Source organism: Podarcis raffonei, chromosome 3 (assembly GCF_027172205.1).
Source record: "Podarcis raffonei isolate rPodRaf1 chromosome 3, rPodRaf1.pri, whole genome shotgun sequence".
NCBI classification, from domain to species: domain Eukaryota; kingdom Metazoa; phylum Chordata; class Lepidosauria; order Squamata; family Lacertidae; genus Podarcis; species Podarcis raffonei.
Genome location: NC_070604.1, coordinates 81208514 through 81226753, shown reverse-complemented (window position 1 = coordinate 81226753; position 18240 = coordinate 81208514). Strand labels below are relative to the sequence as shown.

At 39.9% G+C, this 18240-nt stretch overlaps 1 protein-coding gene across 11 annotated transcripts in view; it reads left to right on the top strand.

Moving 5' to 3' along the window:
• The window catches only part of CEP170 (centrosomal protein 170), a 73612-nt gene that overhangs the window by 38399 nt on the left and 16973 nt on the right, over positions 1–18240 (top strand). For 9 of the 11 annotated variants that reach the window (XM_053382660.1, XM_053382665.1, XM_053382664.1 and 6 more), the window contains 3 exons: positions 7683–7832; positions 14404–14530; positions 15014–16864. In XM_053382660.1, coding sequence (XP_053238635.1) covers positions 7683–7832; positions 14404–14530; positions 15014–16864 — 2128 coding nt within the window. The remainder of the gene's footprint in view (positions 1–7682; positions 7833–14403; positions 14531–15013; positions 16865–18240) is intronic. The other 2 variants (XM_053382666.1, XM_053382669.1) reach the window with 1 other exon arrangement.

Below are 18240 nucleotides of genomic sequence, written 5' to 3'. Positions count from 1 at the left end.
TAGATATTTTGTTTTGTTTTAAAATTACTCAACACATCAGCATCCTATTTTGGATCAAAACTTGAACCAGTTGCTTCAGGAATGAATCATGCCAAATAAAATATCCATTATTCACTCTTGGAGAAACTGAATGAATTCCTACTACTGCAGATAACAGGAAATACAAGAGGAATGTTTCACTTTATGGGAAACATTGGTTTAATTGATTGTGTTGGATTGAAAGATTTGTGTATCCTGGCTATTTTATGTAAAAGTGTATGAACTTGTGATTTTTAATGATTTCTCATCAGCTGAGTAATTCTTAATTACATGTTACTTTACTGCATACTGCTTTTTATATATTTATATGAGAAGGCAGCATAAAAGTTGAAATAATGAATAAATAGCATGTTAAAGGTCAAGAAAATGATGCATATGCAGTTTAAATTTCTGCTGTTTGTGATACAATTTCATATAAAGTTGGAGCCCAATTCTTTTCAAGTTACCAGTAATTCAGTACACAACACTGTGAATCATGAATGCACCATGCTCAGCTGGTACTGATATATAAATGAAACGTGCATTGTATTTGAACCAAACAACAAAACGTAAAGCAAGTTGCTGCCCCAAGATTGTGGGGTCAGGTGCACTTCTAAAGTAATTTTCATTCAATTGAGGAGTTTATTACATAGGAGAAATAACACTGGGAATTCACCATCATCATAATAGATTATTTTAACAATAACAAAATGTGGCATGTTGAAAGTGTGTACTTTGCAGTTCTCAATTGATATGAAGTGTGTGTTTTGTGTCCTCAGTGAAAAGGAAAAGTAACAAGCAACTATTATAACTTACTATCTGAAACAGAAGTGATCACCCATCCCCATAACATAGTACATAACTGATTTTCAAATGTTGACCCTGGTGTGAAGACCTTGCATTGTTCCCAGAAATACTTTTGAAATGATATTAAACAAAATATGGGGTAGAAATGTTTATACTTGATTGTTTTAAGAGCTCATTGAGATTTTTTTTAAAGAAAAACCAGTGTTGCTTTATTAATATTTAAAGTTAAAATGTACATTTTAAGATGATGGGGATACCATCTGTGTGTGGGTGACAGAAATAGAAGAGTTGAACAATGCAGTAGAGAGTTCCCACTGGTGGTTGGTACTTAGTCAATGTTTTTCTCCAACTGCAGCAACACAACATTATACTCTCTTTGTCTCTGTTGTCTTTAATGCCAACAGTGAGGAGGTGCGTGCAGGCACTGTGCTGTTGCATTTCCCCAGATAAGAAAACTAAGTGTAATGCTGTGGGATGTATTTGTGGCTCTGTTTTCTCTATTCAGCATCCAGAGAGCAGAAGAATTAGAGAGATATAAGTGCAGCATTTGCCTTTGCAGCAGAAAACTGCTCTGCTGGTGGAAAGAAAAGCAAGTGCACTTTTCCACTTGGCTGCTTGCCTGGGGGCAGTTATTGCCTGTCTTAAGCAAGTAGGAGAGTGGCAAGCTGAAAGCCTAGATTCAGCTGTGTTTTACAGTCTCCCTACAAGTTTCACTTACCAGATTCCTATTGGTTTGTCTAGCTGTGCTTATGGCAGGTGAAGAAAACTGTGCTGGCTGGAGAGAGATTTCTGGTTGAAAGAACACAGACTTCACTGCACTTGTCTGGTTTTCACCCTAAATTCATCCTGCAGTTCTAGGTCACTTTCCTTGGCATTATCACCTGCTTCACAGAACATAAGTACACATGCTGTGGTCCCTCCAAATAACTTGTTAGTTTGATGTGTTTTTAGGAGTGTGACCTACTCTCAAACAAAACTAGAAGAGGATTGCACAATGCGGTGGCAGGCCACCAGATCATGAAATCATAGAATTGTAGAGTTGGAAGGGATCCTGAGGTTCATCTGCCCCAACTCCCTTCAATGCAGGAACCTCAACTTAAGCATACATGACAGATGTCCATCCAACCTCTGCTTAAAAACCTCCAAGGAAAAAGAACCCACCACTTCCTGAGGGAGCCCTTCGAATGTGAAACAGCTCTTACTGTCAGAAAGTTCTTCCTTACATTTTGTTGGAATCTTCTTTCTTGTAAATTGAATCCATTTGTTCTAGTTTCTAGAGTGGGAGAAAACAACTTTGCTCCATTTCCCATGTGGCAACCCTGGGTGCATGGGCTTATTCTTGCATTGGTCACAGAAAGGAAGTAATCCACAATAAAACTTAACATTTTAAAACTTTTTAAATTCTCTGGTCTTGCAGTAGTGCAGCCATTTGCCTTCTGAAACTGGCTTCTAGATGTTATTGTTGTTGTTACTATATTTATTTGTACCCCACCTTTTTTGCAAGGTGAGTTACAGATAAAAATACAATGACACAGATAAAATAGAAAATGCTAAAGCGTAGAAAGGATATTCATTAAAAGGTAATTAAACACTAATTGAATTAAAACAATATAAAAAGATCTAGATGTTATGTATCACCCCTTCTGATACTAAGTTGTAGCAACTGGGTTGGAGCCAAAACCAGACCACCCACACTCAAAGCAGATACAGAAAGGTAGCCGTGTTGGTCTGCCATACTCAAAACAAACAAACAAACAAATTTCTTTCCAGTAGCACCTTAAAGACCAACTAAGTTAGTTCTTGGTATGAGCTTTCGTGTGCATGCACACTTCTTCAGATACACTGAAGAACAAGTGTATCTGAAGAAGTGTGCATGCACACGAAAGCTCATACCAAGAACTAACTTAGTTGGTCTTTAAGGTGCTACTGGAAAGAAATTTGTTTGTTTGTTTGTTCAAAGCAGATAATCAGGCATGCCCAGGAGAACACTGAGGCATGAGCTACAAAAATAAACAGAAGGGAGCAAATTTCCCCCCAGAAGGCTTAAAAGGCAGCAACACATATGTGAGTCACACAACAGTTACCATTACCTCCTGTTCACAATAGGACTTAGGCGGCCCACTTTCAACTGGCATAGCATAATAATATTGCTGAGGTGGAGGCATGAAATAGTAATCATGAGCAACAGAGGATGAATGACCAGTGGTGGAAGAACAGAGCAGACTATTTGCAATGATTTATAGGTTTTGGGGTTAGAAGACCTGTTGGAATTCTTGAAATAGTGTTAGGAATGCTGCAACATCACTGTTGTGCATTTGTTTACAATGCTAAGGCTCATGCAGGTTCTGAAGGTGAGTGTTGAAATTTCATATTTTCTAAAGGCTTGCTAAACTGAGAGTCCTGAGGCAATTTGATCTGGCTGATGACGGACTTCTGCCAGGTCTGTATCAAACTACTTGAATTAGTGGTAATCCAATCTTAAATTTATATCAGAATTATATTATATTTCAATAATATAACTTCCTAGTAAGTGTGTGTAGGATTGTGGCCTGAGCAATTGATTGTTTTGGTTTGTTTCAGTCTAGTTTACTACCACTACTTTTGCCAGACAATGAAAAGAAAACATAATCTGCAATTCAAGGAGCTACTCTGGGAATGCTCAGAGAGGGCTTCACAAAGTAGAAATTTTGACTTTTTTTGTTTTAAATAACTGATCCCCCATGCCATGTCAAACTGCTTTTTACAGTGGCCACTTTTGCATGAACAGTATACCTGCCCCTGTGTCACATGGCAAACATATTTTGAACCTGAAATCTAAATCACCCTTTGGCTTTTTGACTTTTGGTGTAGTTTCTTGGGACCAGATCACAGTATGCAAGGTGTTCTTACCTGGATCTTTTCTGAGAACTGTATACCCATATATGTATAACTTTATAATTCAGAAAGTATACCTTAGAGAAAATAATTTATGCAACTTCTTAGGGCACTGTAGTATGTATGTATGTATGTATAAGATTTCTTGCTTGTCCCTCGCCATAAGGTCCCAAGGCAGGTAAGAACAGTAGACTATACAATTATAAAAACAGAGAGTAGATAATTTGTGTTCACTTTTAACGTATTCAGGAATCTTTCCCAAAATAGTCTTCAATAACATGTACCCTTTTGCTTTTTCTTAAATGTTTAATGGCACTTGTCTGTAGACAAATAATTTATTTCAGTATGTTAAATATTACTTTAAAATGGTGGACAGGATCCAAATGTAACAAGTTTCATGAATCCTAGGGCAGGGTTTTTCTCAGAGAGCCTCATAGCATCTGGTGAGCTTCTTCTGAAACCTATATGATCTAAAAGCAGTCTGTGATATTGGGGGTGGGGTAGGGAGTTGGCTGTCAAGAAAGTAAAACACTGTGACACAACCATAAAAAGAAAATCCACTGGGATACCCAAGCTCCTTGTACTGGCTTAAGCAGCTATTGGAAGCCTACACCATAGTGTTAATTTTCCTTCTTATCATACTTAGACATGTTGATGTGCTGATTTTTTCAGAGGTAAAACAGATTGAAAATAACATTTTCATTGTTACTTCAGGTTTGTCAAACATTTGTGTGAAAAGGTTGAATAGAATATATCCCATGCATTTTAATTTTTAGCATCATCATGAAAGAGTGCTTCTCCCTCTACTTTTCTGCTGAAGACTCGATCTGTCTGGGAGGCCCTTTATGTTGTGCCATCACCAGAGAATTCCAGGAGTACTAGGACTCATAATATGGCCTTCTCAGTTCACAAAATGGAACTTCACCTTCCTCTCCTTCCTGCATGCACTACCCTAATCTGCTCCTCCTAACCTGGATAACTCCTCGGCCCTGCAGAGCAAATTTTGAGATTATGTAAAGGGAGGCGGGGAGAGAGATGACTGTGAAGTCCCACTGCATGAGTGGAAATCTCTTCTGCTCGTGCATGGACAGCAGTGGATACAGCCTGAAATCCTTATTTAAGAAATCATTGAATCCATTATAACAAAGGTTATTTTGTTATTTGTACTTCATTCTGTAGAAAGTATTATCTAATATTGGGGTGTTGGCTCTAGCCTCTTGGGCTTGCTGATTGGAAGGTTAGCGGTTTGAATTGCTGCGACGGGGTGAGCTCACATTGCTCTGTCCCAGCTCCTGCCAACTAGCAGTTGGAAAGCATGCCAGTGCAAGTAGATAAATAGGTACCGCTGTGGCAGGAAGGTAAACGGCGTTTCCGTGCGCTCTGGCACTCGTCACGGTCCTCCGTGCGCCAGTAGCGATTTAGTCATGCTGGCCACATGACCCAGAAAAACTGTCTGAAAGAAGAACATTAACAAGAAGGAATGAGTTAATGGAGACAATTGAGCCTTACTCAGACATGGATTCAATACATGGGTGTGGCGGGTCATGTTGCATGCTCCTTCCAGCATCACATGCCTCCAGCAGGAAGCATGGCCCTAGTTTGTTATGTATGTGTATCTTCTATGCATGGATAGCATATGAATAGAGCTTTAAAGGTAAGTAGAATTTGGAAATTATTATTATTATTTATTTGTACCCCGCCCATCTGGCTGGGTTTCCCCAGCCGCTCTGGGCAGCTTCCAACAAACATTAAAAATACATTAAAATGTCACACATTAAAAACTTCCCTAAACAGGGCTGCCTTCAGATGTCTTCTAAATGTCAGGTAGTTGTTTAGCTCTTTGCCATCTGATGGCAGGGCGTTACACAGGGCAGGCGCCACTACCAAGAAGGCCCTCTGCCTGATTCCCTGTAGCTTTGCTTCTCACAGTGAGGGAACCGCCAGAAGGCCTTCAGCGCTGGACCTCAGTGTCTGGGCAGAATAATGGGGATGGAGATGCTACTTCAGGTATACTGGGCCAAGGCCGTTTAGGGCTTTAAAGGTCAACACCAACACTTTGAATTGTGCTCGGAAACGTACTGGGAGCCAATGTAGGTCTTTCAGGACCGGTGTTATATGGTCTTGGCAGCCGCCCCCAGTAACCAGTCTAGCTGCCACATTCTGTATTAGTTGTATATAATAATAATTTATTATTTATACCCTGCCCATCTGGCTGGGCTTCCCCAGCCACTCTGGGCGGCTTCCAAAAAAATATTAAAATACTGTAATACAGTTGTAGTTTCCGGGTGACCTTCAAAGGTAGCCCCTCATAGAGCGCATTGCAGTAGTCCAAGCGGGAGATAACTAGAGCATGCACCACTCTGACGATACAGTCTGTGGGCAGGTAGGGTCTCAGCCTGTGTACCAGATGGAGCTGGTAAACAGCTGCCCTGGACACAGAATTCACCTGTGCCTCCATGGACAGCTGTGAGTCGAAAATGACTCCCAGGCTGCGCACCTGGGCCTTCAGGGGCACAATTACCCCATTCGGGACCAGGAAGTCCTCCACACCAGCCTGCCCCCTGTCCCCCAAGAACAGTACTTCTGTCTTGTCAGGATTCAACCTCAATCCATTAGCCACCATCCATCCTCCAACCACCTCCAGGCACTCACACAGGGCCTTCACTGCCTTCACTGGTTCCGATTTAAAAGAGAGGTAGAGTTGGGTATCATCCGCATATTGATAGACACCCAGCCCAAACCCCCTGATGATCTATCCCAGCGGCTTCATGTAGATGTTAAAAAGCATGGGGGAGAGGACGGAACCCTGAGGCACCCCACAAGTGAGGGCCCAGGGGTCTGAAACCTCATCCCCCCCACCACTTTCTGGGCCCAGCTCAGAAGGAAGGAGCAGAACCACTGTATGACAGTGCCCCCAGCTCCTCTAGACGGTGCAGAAGGATGTCATGGTCGATTGTATCAAAAGCCGCTGAGAGATCCAGCAGAACTAGGAAACAGCTCTTACCTTTGTCCCTAGCCCGCTGTGGAGTAGAGGAAGTTGGACAAGGAAGCTGGTACTATGACAGAAACACAGAAATAGGTAAATGGTATACTCAGCTGATGTTGTAAACTCCTTTGTAGATCAGTCAGCAAAAAAGGAAGAGAAGAGGATGGGAACTTTATTAATAAGTACAAAGTAGAGTTAATATAATAATATGTGGTATTAGTTGGAGGTTGTGTTAAGGAGTAATGTTTGCCTACTATGGGTGCTAATGGCACATTTTGGTTTCTGCAATAGAATTAAAGAATTTAAGTATTTTAACATCTTTCCTCATAGTGCAGAAGGAATCTGCAGCTGTCTTCAGCATCACCTCATACTCGCTTTACTAGTAAGACTGATGTCCCCTTCTTGTCAATTACCATTGATTTTTGCGTAATTGTTTTCTCTTGATGGTAGCTTCCTTGCTGTGGGCTGTTTTCGCCTGCTGCATTCAGGCAGGCATGCACAAACTTAACCACGTTTTAAGGGAACACAAGTAAACTGATATGTAACTGTGCACATTGAGGAGATATCTCAAGAGTAACTACATTTTTCTTAAACCCAATGAAATCTTTATAATCCACATGATGCTAGCAAATAATGCATAAACATAGCTTTATATACAAATTAAAAGCTTGAAAAATCCTCAAAGAGTATTTTGAAGTTATTTTATTTTTACAGTTAGGTCATCCCTCTTCTTTTCATATTAGTCTAACATTAGAAAAATAAGAATAGTTAACTTACTTGAACCTTCCCTAGAACTGGAACATACCAGTTCTGCTTGCAAAACTCTATTTTTAATAGCAACTTGTTGGCAAGATTTACACTTCACAACAAGCTATTCAGGTTTCTGTTCTTTTTTTAACTGGCTAACTGATTTGTTAGAGGACCACCCATACATTCAAATTTAATTTAATTGGGAAGGCTTTCAGTTAATGTGTGTGATTATTTGTTTTATTTTCAGGTTTTTGGAGTGGATGACAGCCAGGATTATAATAGGCCTGTTATCAACGAGAGCCAGAAAGATTTAGTAAAAGATTGGGCTATAAATTCTGCTACAGTAGTGCTGGAAGAAAAAAGACCACTGAGTACAACTGGATTTCTTGACACAGAGGTAGAATTCAATTTTTGATGGGTCATCTTCTTTTTTCTACTCTACCAACAAAGGAGAGGACCTTAATATAGTCAGTATTAAGTAGCTAGCAAGCAAAGCTTCCTTAGAGAATATGAACTAATTTTTAAATTATTGTATCTCTGATTTCTTTGTTAGAGCTTATATCTCTTCTCTGCAAAACCATGGCCACTTGCGACCTTTGCGCATACTACATAGCATGCTCTTCTGTGCAGCACTTCATTTATGTATGCCACTGTGCAGATATAATTTGCAATTATGCAAGGAAAAGGACATGCAGACTGTGAGTGCAGATGGAAAGACGTTGATCTTTGCAGATGGAAAGTTCATGGATCAGTGCTTTTGCAAAGGCATTGCCATCGTGCCCAGGAATCAGCATAGCATTTAAGTCTATAATAAACCTCTGTGTCAACTTTTGATAGTATCTAGTAATATTTTAGAGTTTCACAAAGGAGGTCTAAGGAATGACAGTAAAGCCAAACTTTCTTACACCAAAAAAGACTCCTGCAACCATAGATGGAACTACAGAGAGCAGCAAATGCAATAAGCATCTGTATGTTTCAACTGAACATGAAGGGAAAGGGGTGATAAAAACATCCAAGATAAAATGTGTAACTGTTAACCTGATTTTGCTATGCATAATGACATTGTTCCATAAGCTTAAATATGGGAAGAAATTACAATACTCTTCTACTAATCCTTATTTTTACTTTTCTTATACACAGTTATTTTTGACACATGGAGCTGAATTTCCTTCTAATACTTTCTTTTCCAGAACTGTTGTAAATCAGCATCTGTTCTGTTTCTTTGGCTGTTTATGCATTATGCATTTAAAGTACATCCCCACCTCCCAAAAAAAGAGAATCCTGGGATCTGTAGTGCTGTGAGGGGTAAACAACAGATCCAATGATTCTTGAGGGGGGATGTGCTTTAAATGTGAGTATGCAACCTTAATACCCATATTCAGTGTTATATGATTTATATAAGATGATATATTGTATAAGATTTATATTGAAAACTCCAAGCAGTATCTTAATATTTTGGGGGGTTTTTTCCTTAAAAAAACCCCATAGTTATTAAGTGAGTCAAGTTCATTGACAGATAGCAAAAATAAAGTGAGGGATTTACAATGTATCTTGAAGTGGCACTATTAATCTGAAGTATGCTGTTTAGGGGAGGGGGCTGAGAGGGAGGAACCACAGAAAAGAATTTTCAGCCATGCCATTCATCACTATTCAAAACTTTTATTATTACACTATAATATGGTACTATACACTTAAGTGGGCAATCTCAATGCCAAGTAGAAAAAGTCTGATCATGCCACTGTTTCCAAATCACATTTTGACCCGCATGGTGTTTTACTAAAATCCATTTTCAAGAACACAGTGAACACCATTATATAAAGTTATCTCATTGTTATAGAATGGAAAAATTTAAAATAAGCAAATGTTCTACTGCAAGTCTCTAAACATCTTACTTTGCATTCTGAAGCAAAAGTATATTTTATGCTCTTTGGCTGACTGAGCTGCAAGACTCGGCTCAGGAGGCTTTTATTCCTGGCTAGGAATTTCTGCACTCCAATCCGCACCCAGGCTCTGCTCCTGTGCCTGCCCCTCACTGGGCAGTTCAAATTTGGCATTGGTGGGCTATCCCGCCATTCATAGTGCCCTGCCAGGGCAGGACTCAATGACTGGCCAATACAAGAGGCTTTTCACTCCCCAGGGGGGAAAGGGGAAGCTATGATGGGCTACAACTGCTGCCCATCCCAGAGCTGGGTAAGTAGCCATTTTATACAGAACAACCCATATTCTGTGAGTTTTAGTTGGAATATGGGTTTTAGAGAAAACTAAAGGAGTTGTGATGGAGGTGATGGCCTGAGAAGTTGATATACTATCTATATTATATTAACTCTAAGGCAGGCAACTTTCTCACAAATATGTCATGAGAGGATAAGAAAAATTCATATTTTGATTATGAATAGTAAAATTTATGCAACATTGCCAAGAACATAGCAGATGCCAGTATGCATTTGCCCATGACAAGTATTACTATTCAGGAACTGTTTCCTCTGAGTCAAGCCTTGAAAGAGACTTTCTATAATTATTTGGGCTTGTTTCATTGTTTCTGAACCCTTAATATTGGGACATCCTGTTTTCAACATTCCAGAATTTATCAGTGCAACAAGGAACAGCTACAAGCTTTTTGTGTTGAAATGAAAGCTGGAGTTACTGGGAATGCTCTAAAGGTGGTTTAAGACCTATGTGCAGTTCATGGGCAATATATTGATCACCCCTGAAACTTTTACCATTTTGGCCCAGCAAATCAAATTACCTGAATATTTTACCATTCCTCAATTTTGCCTCCAGAGACAAGCTATTCCATTGAGGTATTACTTAAAAGTACCATGGTTTTGAATACCAAATAAAAACATGTCTTGAAGTTTTCTCAGTAGGGTTTAGAAAGAATGTTCCTGTCTTGTAGAATCTGTAGCAAGTGACGCCATAACATACCCATAGCAACCAATGCATACATATTCTATATGTCCTATAATTTGAATACTACCAACAATTGAGAGAGCTTTAGGTTAGGCTCCTGGAAGAACTTCAGAAGGTGAATAAGGGCAATCATGTGTGGAATTAAACTTCTGAGAAGTTAAAGTATTTTATTTTATTGCTGACATTGTCTAACGGTATGTTGTAACAATTAATCCTTTACTGGTGGTTTTTGATTAAGCTTCCTTTGCATTAAGATACTGAGAAATCTCAGACTTTTCAAGTTTCATTACTCTTTCTCCCCCCCCCCCTTTAATATTTCAAAGATGCAAAACTATTTTGCATGATTATCCTTTCAAGGAATTATTTTATATTTTAAAAACACCTGTCTTATTGTTTAATCATTTATTTTTGTCATTTCCTATCCCTTTCATTTTGAGAACTGTATAATGAAAAACATGGCTTGTAAGGGTGGGAATATAAATGTGGAATAAGCAGCTATGGGAACAAACAAGGATAGAATCCAAAATTCAGTCAGTTTATCATTCTTAAACTGCTTACCTTGGAGTAGTCCCATTGAGACTGATGGGAATATTTGATAATTCTGTTTTTTCCAAAGGAGACTATATTGGAAAGTATTCCTATAATATAAAATAAGATGTTACAGAATCTCACATCTCTGTGTCCGTGACAATACTCATTTTATGGTGATGTAATTACTTTGGTATAGGAAATAAGTGCACTGAAATTTGGGTCAGTTTTATTTAGAAATTAACAATATATTGGAGGCTACTTATACATACCACATGAATTGTGCCACAGAATTTAACAAACTGGCTATGATCACATGAAGAAACTAGTCTGTGAATTGGTAGCTACCTGGTTAAACACAATCACAGTTGAGACAGCCCTTTTGACCTTTTTTTTAGTTAACAGAAATTCAGGGGCTTTGAGTTCATGCATATTTTCTTCCCATATGAATGCATGCAAGTCAATTTTATGACAATTATGTATCTATTAGCTGACCCTGAGAATGTCACCTACAATCAACCTGCTATGTTTGTTTACTTGTGAAAGATTTGTATACTACAGTGGTGCCCCGCAAGACGAATGCCTCGCAAGACGAAAAACCCACTAGACGAAAGGGTTTTCCGTTTTTCAATGCGCTTCACAAGACGAATTTCCCTATGGGCTTGCTTCGCAAGACGAAAACGTCTTGCGAGTCTTGCGATTTTTTTCGCTTTCCCACCCCTTTTTCTAATCCGCTAAGCCGCTAATAGCCTTTTAGCCACTTAGCCGCTAAGCCTTTAATAGCCGCTAAGCCGCTAAGCCGCTAATAGGGTTGCTTCGCAAGACGAAAAACCCACTAGACAAAGAGACTCGCGGAACGGATTATTTTCGTCTTGCGAGGCACCACTGTATCCTTAGGTGTTGTTTCCAGGGTGGTTTACTGAAGTTGAATAAAATACAAGGTTCAGATAACAGTATATTAAGGCAACGGTGTAAGCAAAGGACTGAATAAATAATGACATATTTCCCTGGCACCAAAATTATGATAATATTTGTCTCTTGAGAGGGAGTTCTAGGAACCAAGTGTCACAATCCTAAAGGACCTCTCTCTAGTTGCCTTTCACGTTGAGGCTTCTGCTAGGAGAGCCGCTGAAGGTTTCCTCAATTCACAGATTGGTTGACAGAGGAATAAGAGTTTTTTCAGGTAGCTGGACCTCAAGCCACATAGAACTTTAAAAGCAAACGCCAGATCTTTGAATTGGGTTCAGAAACACAAAAAATCTCTTAACAAAAAAATGATTTTTAAAAAAATAAGAAGTGAACTGGCAGCCACTGAAGTTCTTTAAGTATTGGTGTGGTATGTTCAAAACAACCAGTGACAGTAACCTGGAAGCTGCATTCTGCACCAGGGGCCTTTCCAAACAGTTTTCAAAGGCAGACCATTTACAAAATGTTATCAATAGTCAGTTCTAGACATTACCAGGGACAGGATAACTTTTTTCTGTCATGCAGGGTCTAAACTGCTAAAGAGGCTACCTGGGCCTGCAGTGACAAAGATGAATTTGAGACCATCCACAGACTAAATTTAATCTGGAGGATAGTACAGATTCATAAAGTTGAGAAGTTTCTTTTAAATTCTTTCCCCTGAACCATGAATATTGTTGTATAAGAGCCAAGTATTTGTTATCCTTAGGCCAAACATGGCACTCGCGGCTGCTAATGGAGTAATTTTCTTCCAGTGCAAATAGCAGATTCAGATTGGGACCATAGAGAGGGAAAGGGTTAAGAATCTCTTCTCCCTGGCTGCTGCAATCCTGATAAATATCAACCACCCACCAGCAGCTGCTGTTTGTGTCTGATGTTTAGTTTGGGCCTTTATCTCCACACATCAGCCTATCACAGAGGGTTGTGGTATAATCATTTCCCACACAGTTGCTCAGCACTTTGAAGCCAACCCGTTCCTCTAATTACTGATTTTGCTTCAGTCCATATTTTACATGTGAATAATGTTTTAAAGGGATTTATAGTGAGTGCTGTGCAGATGCATCACTGAAGAGATGGGTTTCTGGGAGAAAATATGACACATGCAAGAGCAGGAAATACAAAGTCCTTTCACGTGAATTAACATTTTGCACACATGTATTACAATCTTCAAAAAACTAAAGCAGCTTCTGCTGTAATTTGATGGCACAGCAGAGCCTAAGTAGGCGCTTTGACAGCCACCTACTGGACAAGGAACTTACTGCAGCTTCAGAGTCCTTTATATTTTCACTCAGTCTCAAAGCCTCAAAAAATACTTACAAAGACCAGCCTAAATTTGACCCACTTCTCCCCACCATTTGAAATAACTTTCACAGAGTAAACTGATGTTGAGCTTATGGAGCTTTATTATAAGAATTAAAAATAAGCTCCCTCTCCATGCTATGCTAAATACAGTCTCGCAATACATGATCTGTGATCTCGACTGCAGGGCAAACACTGCAAAGCTTGGCCTTGCACCAGATTTTCCCATGTGGTTTGGTCAAAATTGAGTATACACTTCCAGAGTTAGCGCGAAATACATTATTTCCAGCAAATGAGCCACCATAGCCACTAGAGAACTGTGGAAATTTGTGTCCCGGGCTTTTTAGACTCATCTACCCCTGTACTATCTGAAACCAAAGGGGCACATTGGTTGCCAAATGTGAAGTGCATTGGCATTATTTTATGCTTTCCTACCCCACTGTGATCAAATCCCAACCTGTAGGGTACTATGTTGGGTGGTTATATATGTTCCACGTGTATACTCGTAGCCTCTGAATAATGGTGTTTCAGTGCTAATGCCTGTGTAATATAGCCTTAATCAACAGCAAAGTCAGATGTACATGCTAAACTTGCATAAAAGAGGGCTAATATAGCAACTTTGATGGATAGATGCCCCTGGCTATGTTTGGATTATCAAATTGGCTGAGAGGTGGATATGCATCCTGCAGCCAGTTTTGCTACTTCCTTCATGCAAGCAAGGTGACAAGTCAGAAAGCTGCCATTAACTATTAAGTTCAAACTAGGAAAATGTGGTTGATGCCTTCTAAGCAAGCCAGACTGTGAAGCTCTGGTAATTGGCTTGTTTCAGAAGCAGTCAGCCATAGTTCTGCAGTTCAGTTGTAATGGACAGCTATGGTAAATTGTAGCTTCCTGGTTTGTTTTCCCCACTCATGTAGGGAGGATCAAAGCAGCTACATGTATAGGTGTATAAAACATATTTATATGTCTGTTTGTTAAGCCAAGAAATGACTGCCCACTGCCAATTTCTAACCACAAGTTCACTACTAGATGACACTCCTTCCTAATTAGTCTTGCAGTAAAGGCATCAGTCAATGTATGGTAATGACTGAATCATGATTTCACTTAATCTGAATGTGTGTGTGTGTGTGTGTGTGTGTGCACGCGCACATTCACATACGCACGCAGACTTGTTCTCCAAGATCTTAATTTTCTGAATGTTTTTCCATTTTTTTCTTTAAAATGACTAAATCAATGTAAGCATGATTTGTGTTGAAATCTGTTAATAGGAAAGCACTGGTATATCTGGAAGCAAGCGCTGGGTGTCACAGTGGGCTAGTCTGGCTGCTAATCATACGAAACATGAAGAAAGTGAAGTACGGATGGAATCATTTGCTCCTGCTCCTCTAGAAAATGGTACTATACATATTTATCTTTCATAGCAACTACTAGCAGCACGCTTTATCGCTCAATTGTTAATCTTCTCATAACCACTTAAGCAATAGTGTTTGTTAAAAGCATGTGCTTTGTAAAGAATTTTGATGCTAAAAGCCTTGAGAAGCAAAACAAAAAGAGTAAATGAGGCTCCCTCTAAATTTTAATTGAAATCATCTGTAATGATTTCAGCCTCACCTGTCCCAGAGACAGTCTATGGGATATCTAACAAACCAGGATAGCAGCGGGAAGCAGTGGGGAAACGGTGCTGAAATGAGGGAATTTCTCACCAAAAAAGGGAAGGTTGACAGCTATGGAGCTGTTGTGGGGGTGTTCCTTATTACAGAAGTGGTAGTCCTTGCCCAGGGCTTCCACTGACATGGCTTGTCAGGTGAATCCCACACAAGTGCTTTTACTTAACATGTTTTCCCTCTCCCCATTTTCCTACGTTTTATTTGGTTTTAGATACAGACATCAGTGAATCTGGCCTGTCAGCTAGAAGTGCTGCCTCTGCTGCCTCTTTGACCAGCCAAGGAGATAGAAAGAGGCGAACACTTCCACAGCTGCCGAAGGAGGAAAATGCCACAGAAGGACAAAGAACAAAGGTTACAACCCACCAGCGATCGGAGATAGGTGAAAAACAAGACACTGAACTTCAAGAGAAAGAAACTCCAACTCATACCCAGAAAGAAATAGGGCAAATTAGTGACAGGAGTGTGACTAAAGCCAGCAGGGCAATGAATGGCCTGTCTCCTAAAGCAGACAAGGCACTGCTTCACTCCAACAGTTCCTTTTCTTCTGACAAAGAGAAAAGTGAAAATGGCAGAGAAACATCGGTGGTAAAACAAGCTTTGGCTAAAATTAAGCAGCAGGAACAAAAGGAGGCAACACATTGGACCCCCACTAAATTATCTTCTTCAAAAACACCAAACCAAGCTGAAAGAAGTAGAGACGAGCCGCCTGCTTCTCATAAAGCAGACAATAAAGAGAAAGCGTCAGGGCGTGGTTCTGGCAAAGCAGAAAGTAAAGTGGTGCAAAGTGAAGGGAAAAGAAGGAAAGCGGAAGATGCAACAAGATGTCCAACTCCAAAAGGGTTTAGTGGGGATAAAAAAGAATCATCAAAGCCGTTGGTGAGACAAGGCAGCTTTACCATAGATAAACCAAGCACAAATATACCTATAGAACTAATCCCTCACATCAATAAACAGACAGGAGCTACTCCGCCATCATTGTCTTTAACATCCACTAGTAGAATAAGTGAGAAAAGTGATTCCGTGGAAACAGACTCTAGTCTAGATACAACACTTATCTTAAAGGACACTGAAGCTGTAATGGCTTTTCTTGAAGCGAAGCTGCGTGAAGAAAACAAAACCGACGAAGGACCTGATACTCCCAGCTATAATAGAGATAATTCCATTTCGCCTGAATCAGATGTGGATACAGCTAGTACAATTAGCCTTGTTACTGGAGACAGTGAAAGAAAGCAATCTCAGAAACGAAAAAGCTTTAGTACCCTGTACAAAGACAGATGCTCCACTGGTTCACCTTCAAAGGATGCTTCAAAGTCATCTTCTACAAGCGCTAGAGACAAAATTGAGAAGAAAACAAAAAGCCGCTCTTCAGATGCTGGTTCGAGAGGTGATGCACGCAAGGTTGTGCAGAGCAGTGGAAGAATAAGGCAGCCTTCTGTAGATTTAACAGATGACGACCAAACTTCTAGCGTACCTCATTCTGCCATTTCTGATATCTTATCTTCTGACCAGGAAACATGCTCTGGCAAATCGCATGGAAGGACATCTTTTACCTCAGCAGATGAACATTTACATTCCAAAACAGAAGGTATCAAGTCAGCCAAGTTGAGGACCTCTCCAGCATCAGCTGGGCAGTCCAGTAAATCAACCACTCTCCCAAGGCCTCGCCCCACAAGGACTTCTCTCTTACGTCGAGCGCGACTTGGTGAAGTGTCAGATAGCGAACTGGCGGATGCGGATAAAGCATCCGTTGCTTCTGAGGTGTCTACTACAAGTTCTACTTCCAAACCCCCATCTGGAAGGAGAAATATCTCAAGAATTGACCTGCTCGCTCAGCCACGGAGAAATAGACTTGGTTCTTTATCAGCGCGTAGTGACTCTGAAGCAACAATGTCTAGAAGCACGACATCATCTCGTACTCCAGAAGCCATAATTAGAAGTGGCATTAGGATAACACCACCAGCAGACAGCACTAAAGTTTCTCCTAGAATGAGAGCAAACAGCATATCTCGCCTTTCGGACTCCAAATCCAAATCTCTGTCATCAGCTCATAATTCTTCAGCAGGTACGAGAGTTTTTCAACCTTAATTCAATAATTTATCCTGTCAGCACGTTCACTTTTCAGTTGATAGGGTTACATGGATACATGGAGCATTTTTAATAATAAAGTGTAGCTTTAAAGTTGCTGAATCTAATGAAAATTGGTAAGGGATTGGCTGGATCTGATTCACTGCTAAATGGCTGGTTTATTCATAAGCTTTTTAACCAAATTAATGCTTTTTTGCTATAAAACTGGAACATGTAAGACTAATAATGTTTGGGATGTCAGGATTCTTTTTCAGATCTAGTGTTGTAGTACATAGCATTTTGAACTTGGATTTGGATTATGAGAGGCGAGTGATTATTATCTATTGCATCTACAGTAGCTAAGATACACCAAGAAAAGATAAGAAATCACACTTGGCTTTGGTTCTCCAGTTGACTGAGAATTACTACCTGATTTCATAACAGGCCTCTGAAAAGGCATGTTAACCTAGTCATTAGTTTGGTATAGCGCACGTGGAAACAACTGAAATGCAGCAGTCTACACATGGATTATCTTCATGCATAACTAGTTTTTGTCTGCCTCCATCTGGGGGTTATATTATTTGCATATCCATCACCTTGTGAAACATTCAGGCCAAGATCTTAACGGCCAAGCATGCACTAGGAGTTCCCAGGGCATTTCTTTCATCATAGTCATTCAGCTATACCTAAAAGCTGTGCCCAAGGGTTTGGGAAAACCTCCAGAGTAGCATCTGGCATAGTATGAGCAGCTGCAGCCAGATAGAAAAAAAATATTGTGTGTACACAAGGCTATATGAATCATGTTTACAGGATAGAAGGCCTATTAGCTATCTTTGAGAATGATACGCAACTAGGTAAAAAGCATTTGTAGATACAATTTCATTCTGTTGGAGACATTAGGACTTCTGCAACTGTCATTTTAAACTATTTGTAAATCAGGGTTTGGGTTTTTGAGACCTTGTTGGGTGGCATCCATTTTTACCCACTCTCTCTAGTTCCTTGGGTGCACAAAATAAGCACGATCCTTTTCCTGCCATCATTGTATCCCAACAACTGAAATCCCATTCTTAATTGATAAACTAACATATAATTTATAATGGGGTCACTTGCAGTAAAGGGTAGGCTAGAGATAATTTGAGGCGGTTGCTGATGACCCGAATGGGTTGGGTTATGACTCTCTTCACATGACGGAGGCAGGAGAGCAAAGAATTCTGGGAGGCAGGCGCAGTCCCCTCAGTTTTTTCTCTCCTGCCTGACTAGATTAGAGTTATTTTAAAGGAATAAAATAAGTTTTACAATTCCAAAAAACTCATTGAAAAAACTTTAAAGATGTATGCAGAGAGTGATGGCTCAGAATCAAAGAGTACATCCAAG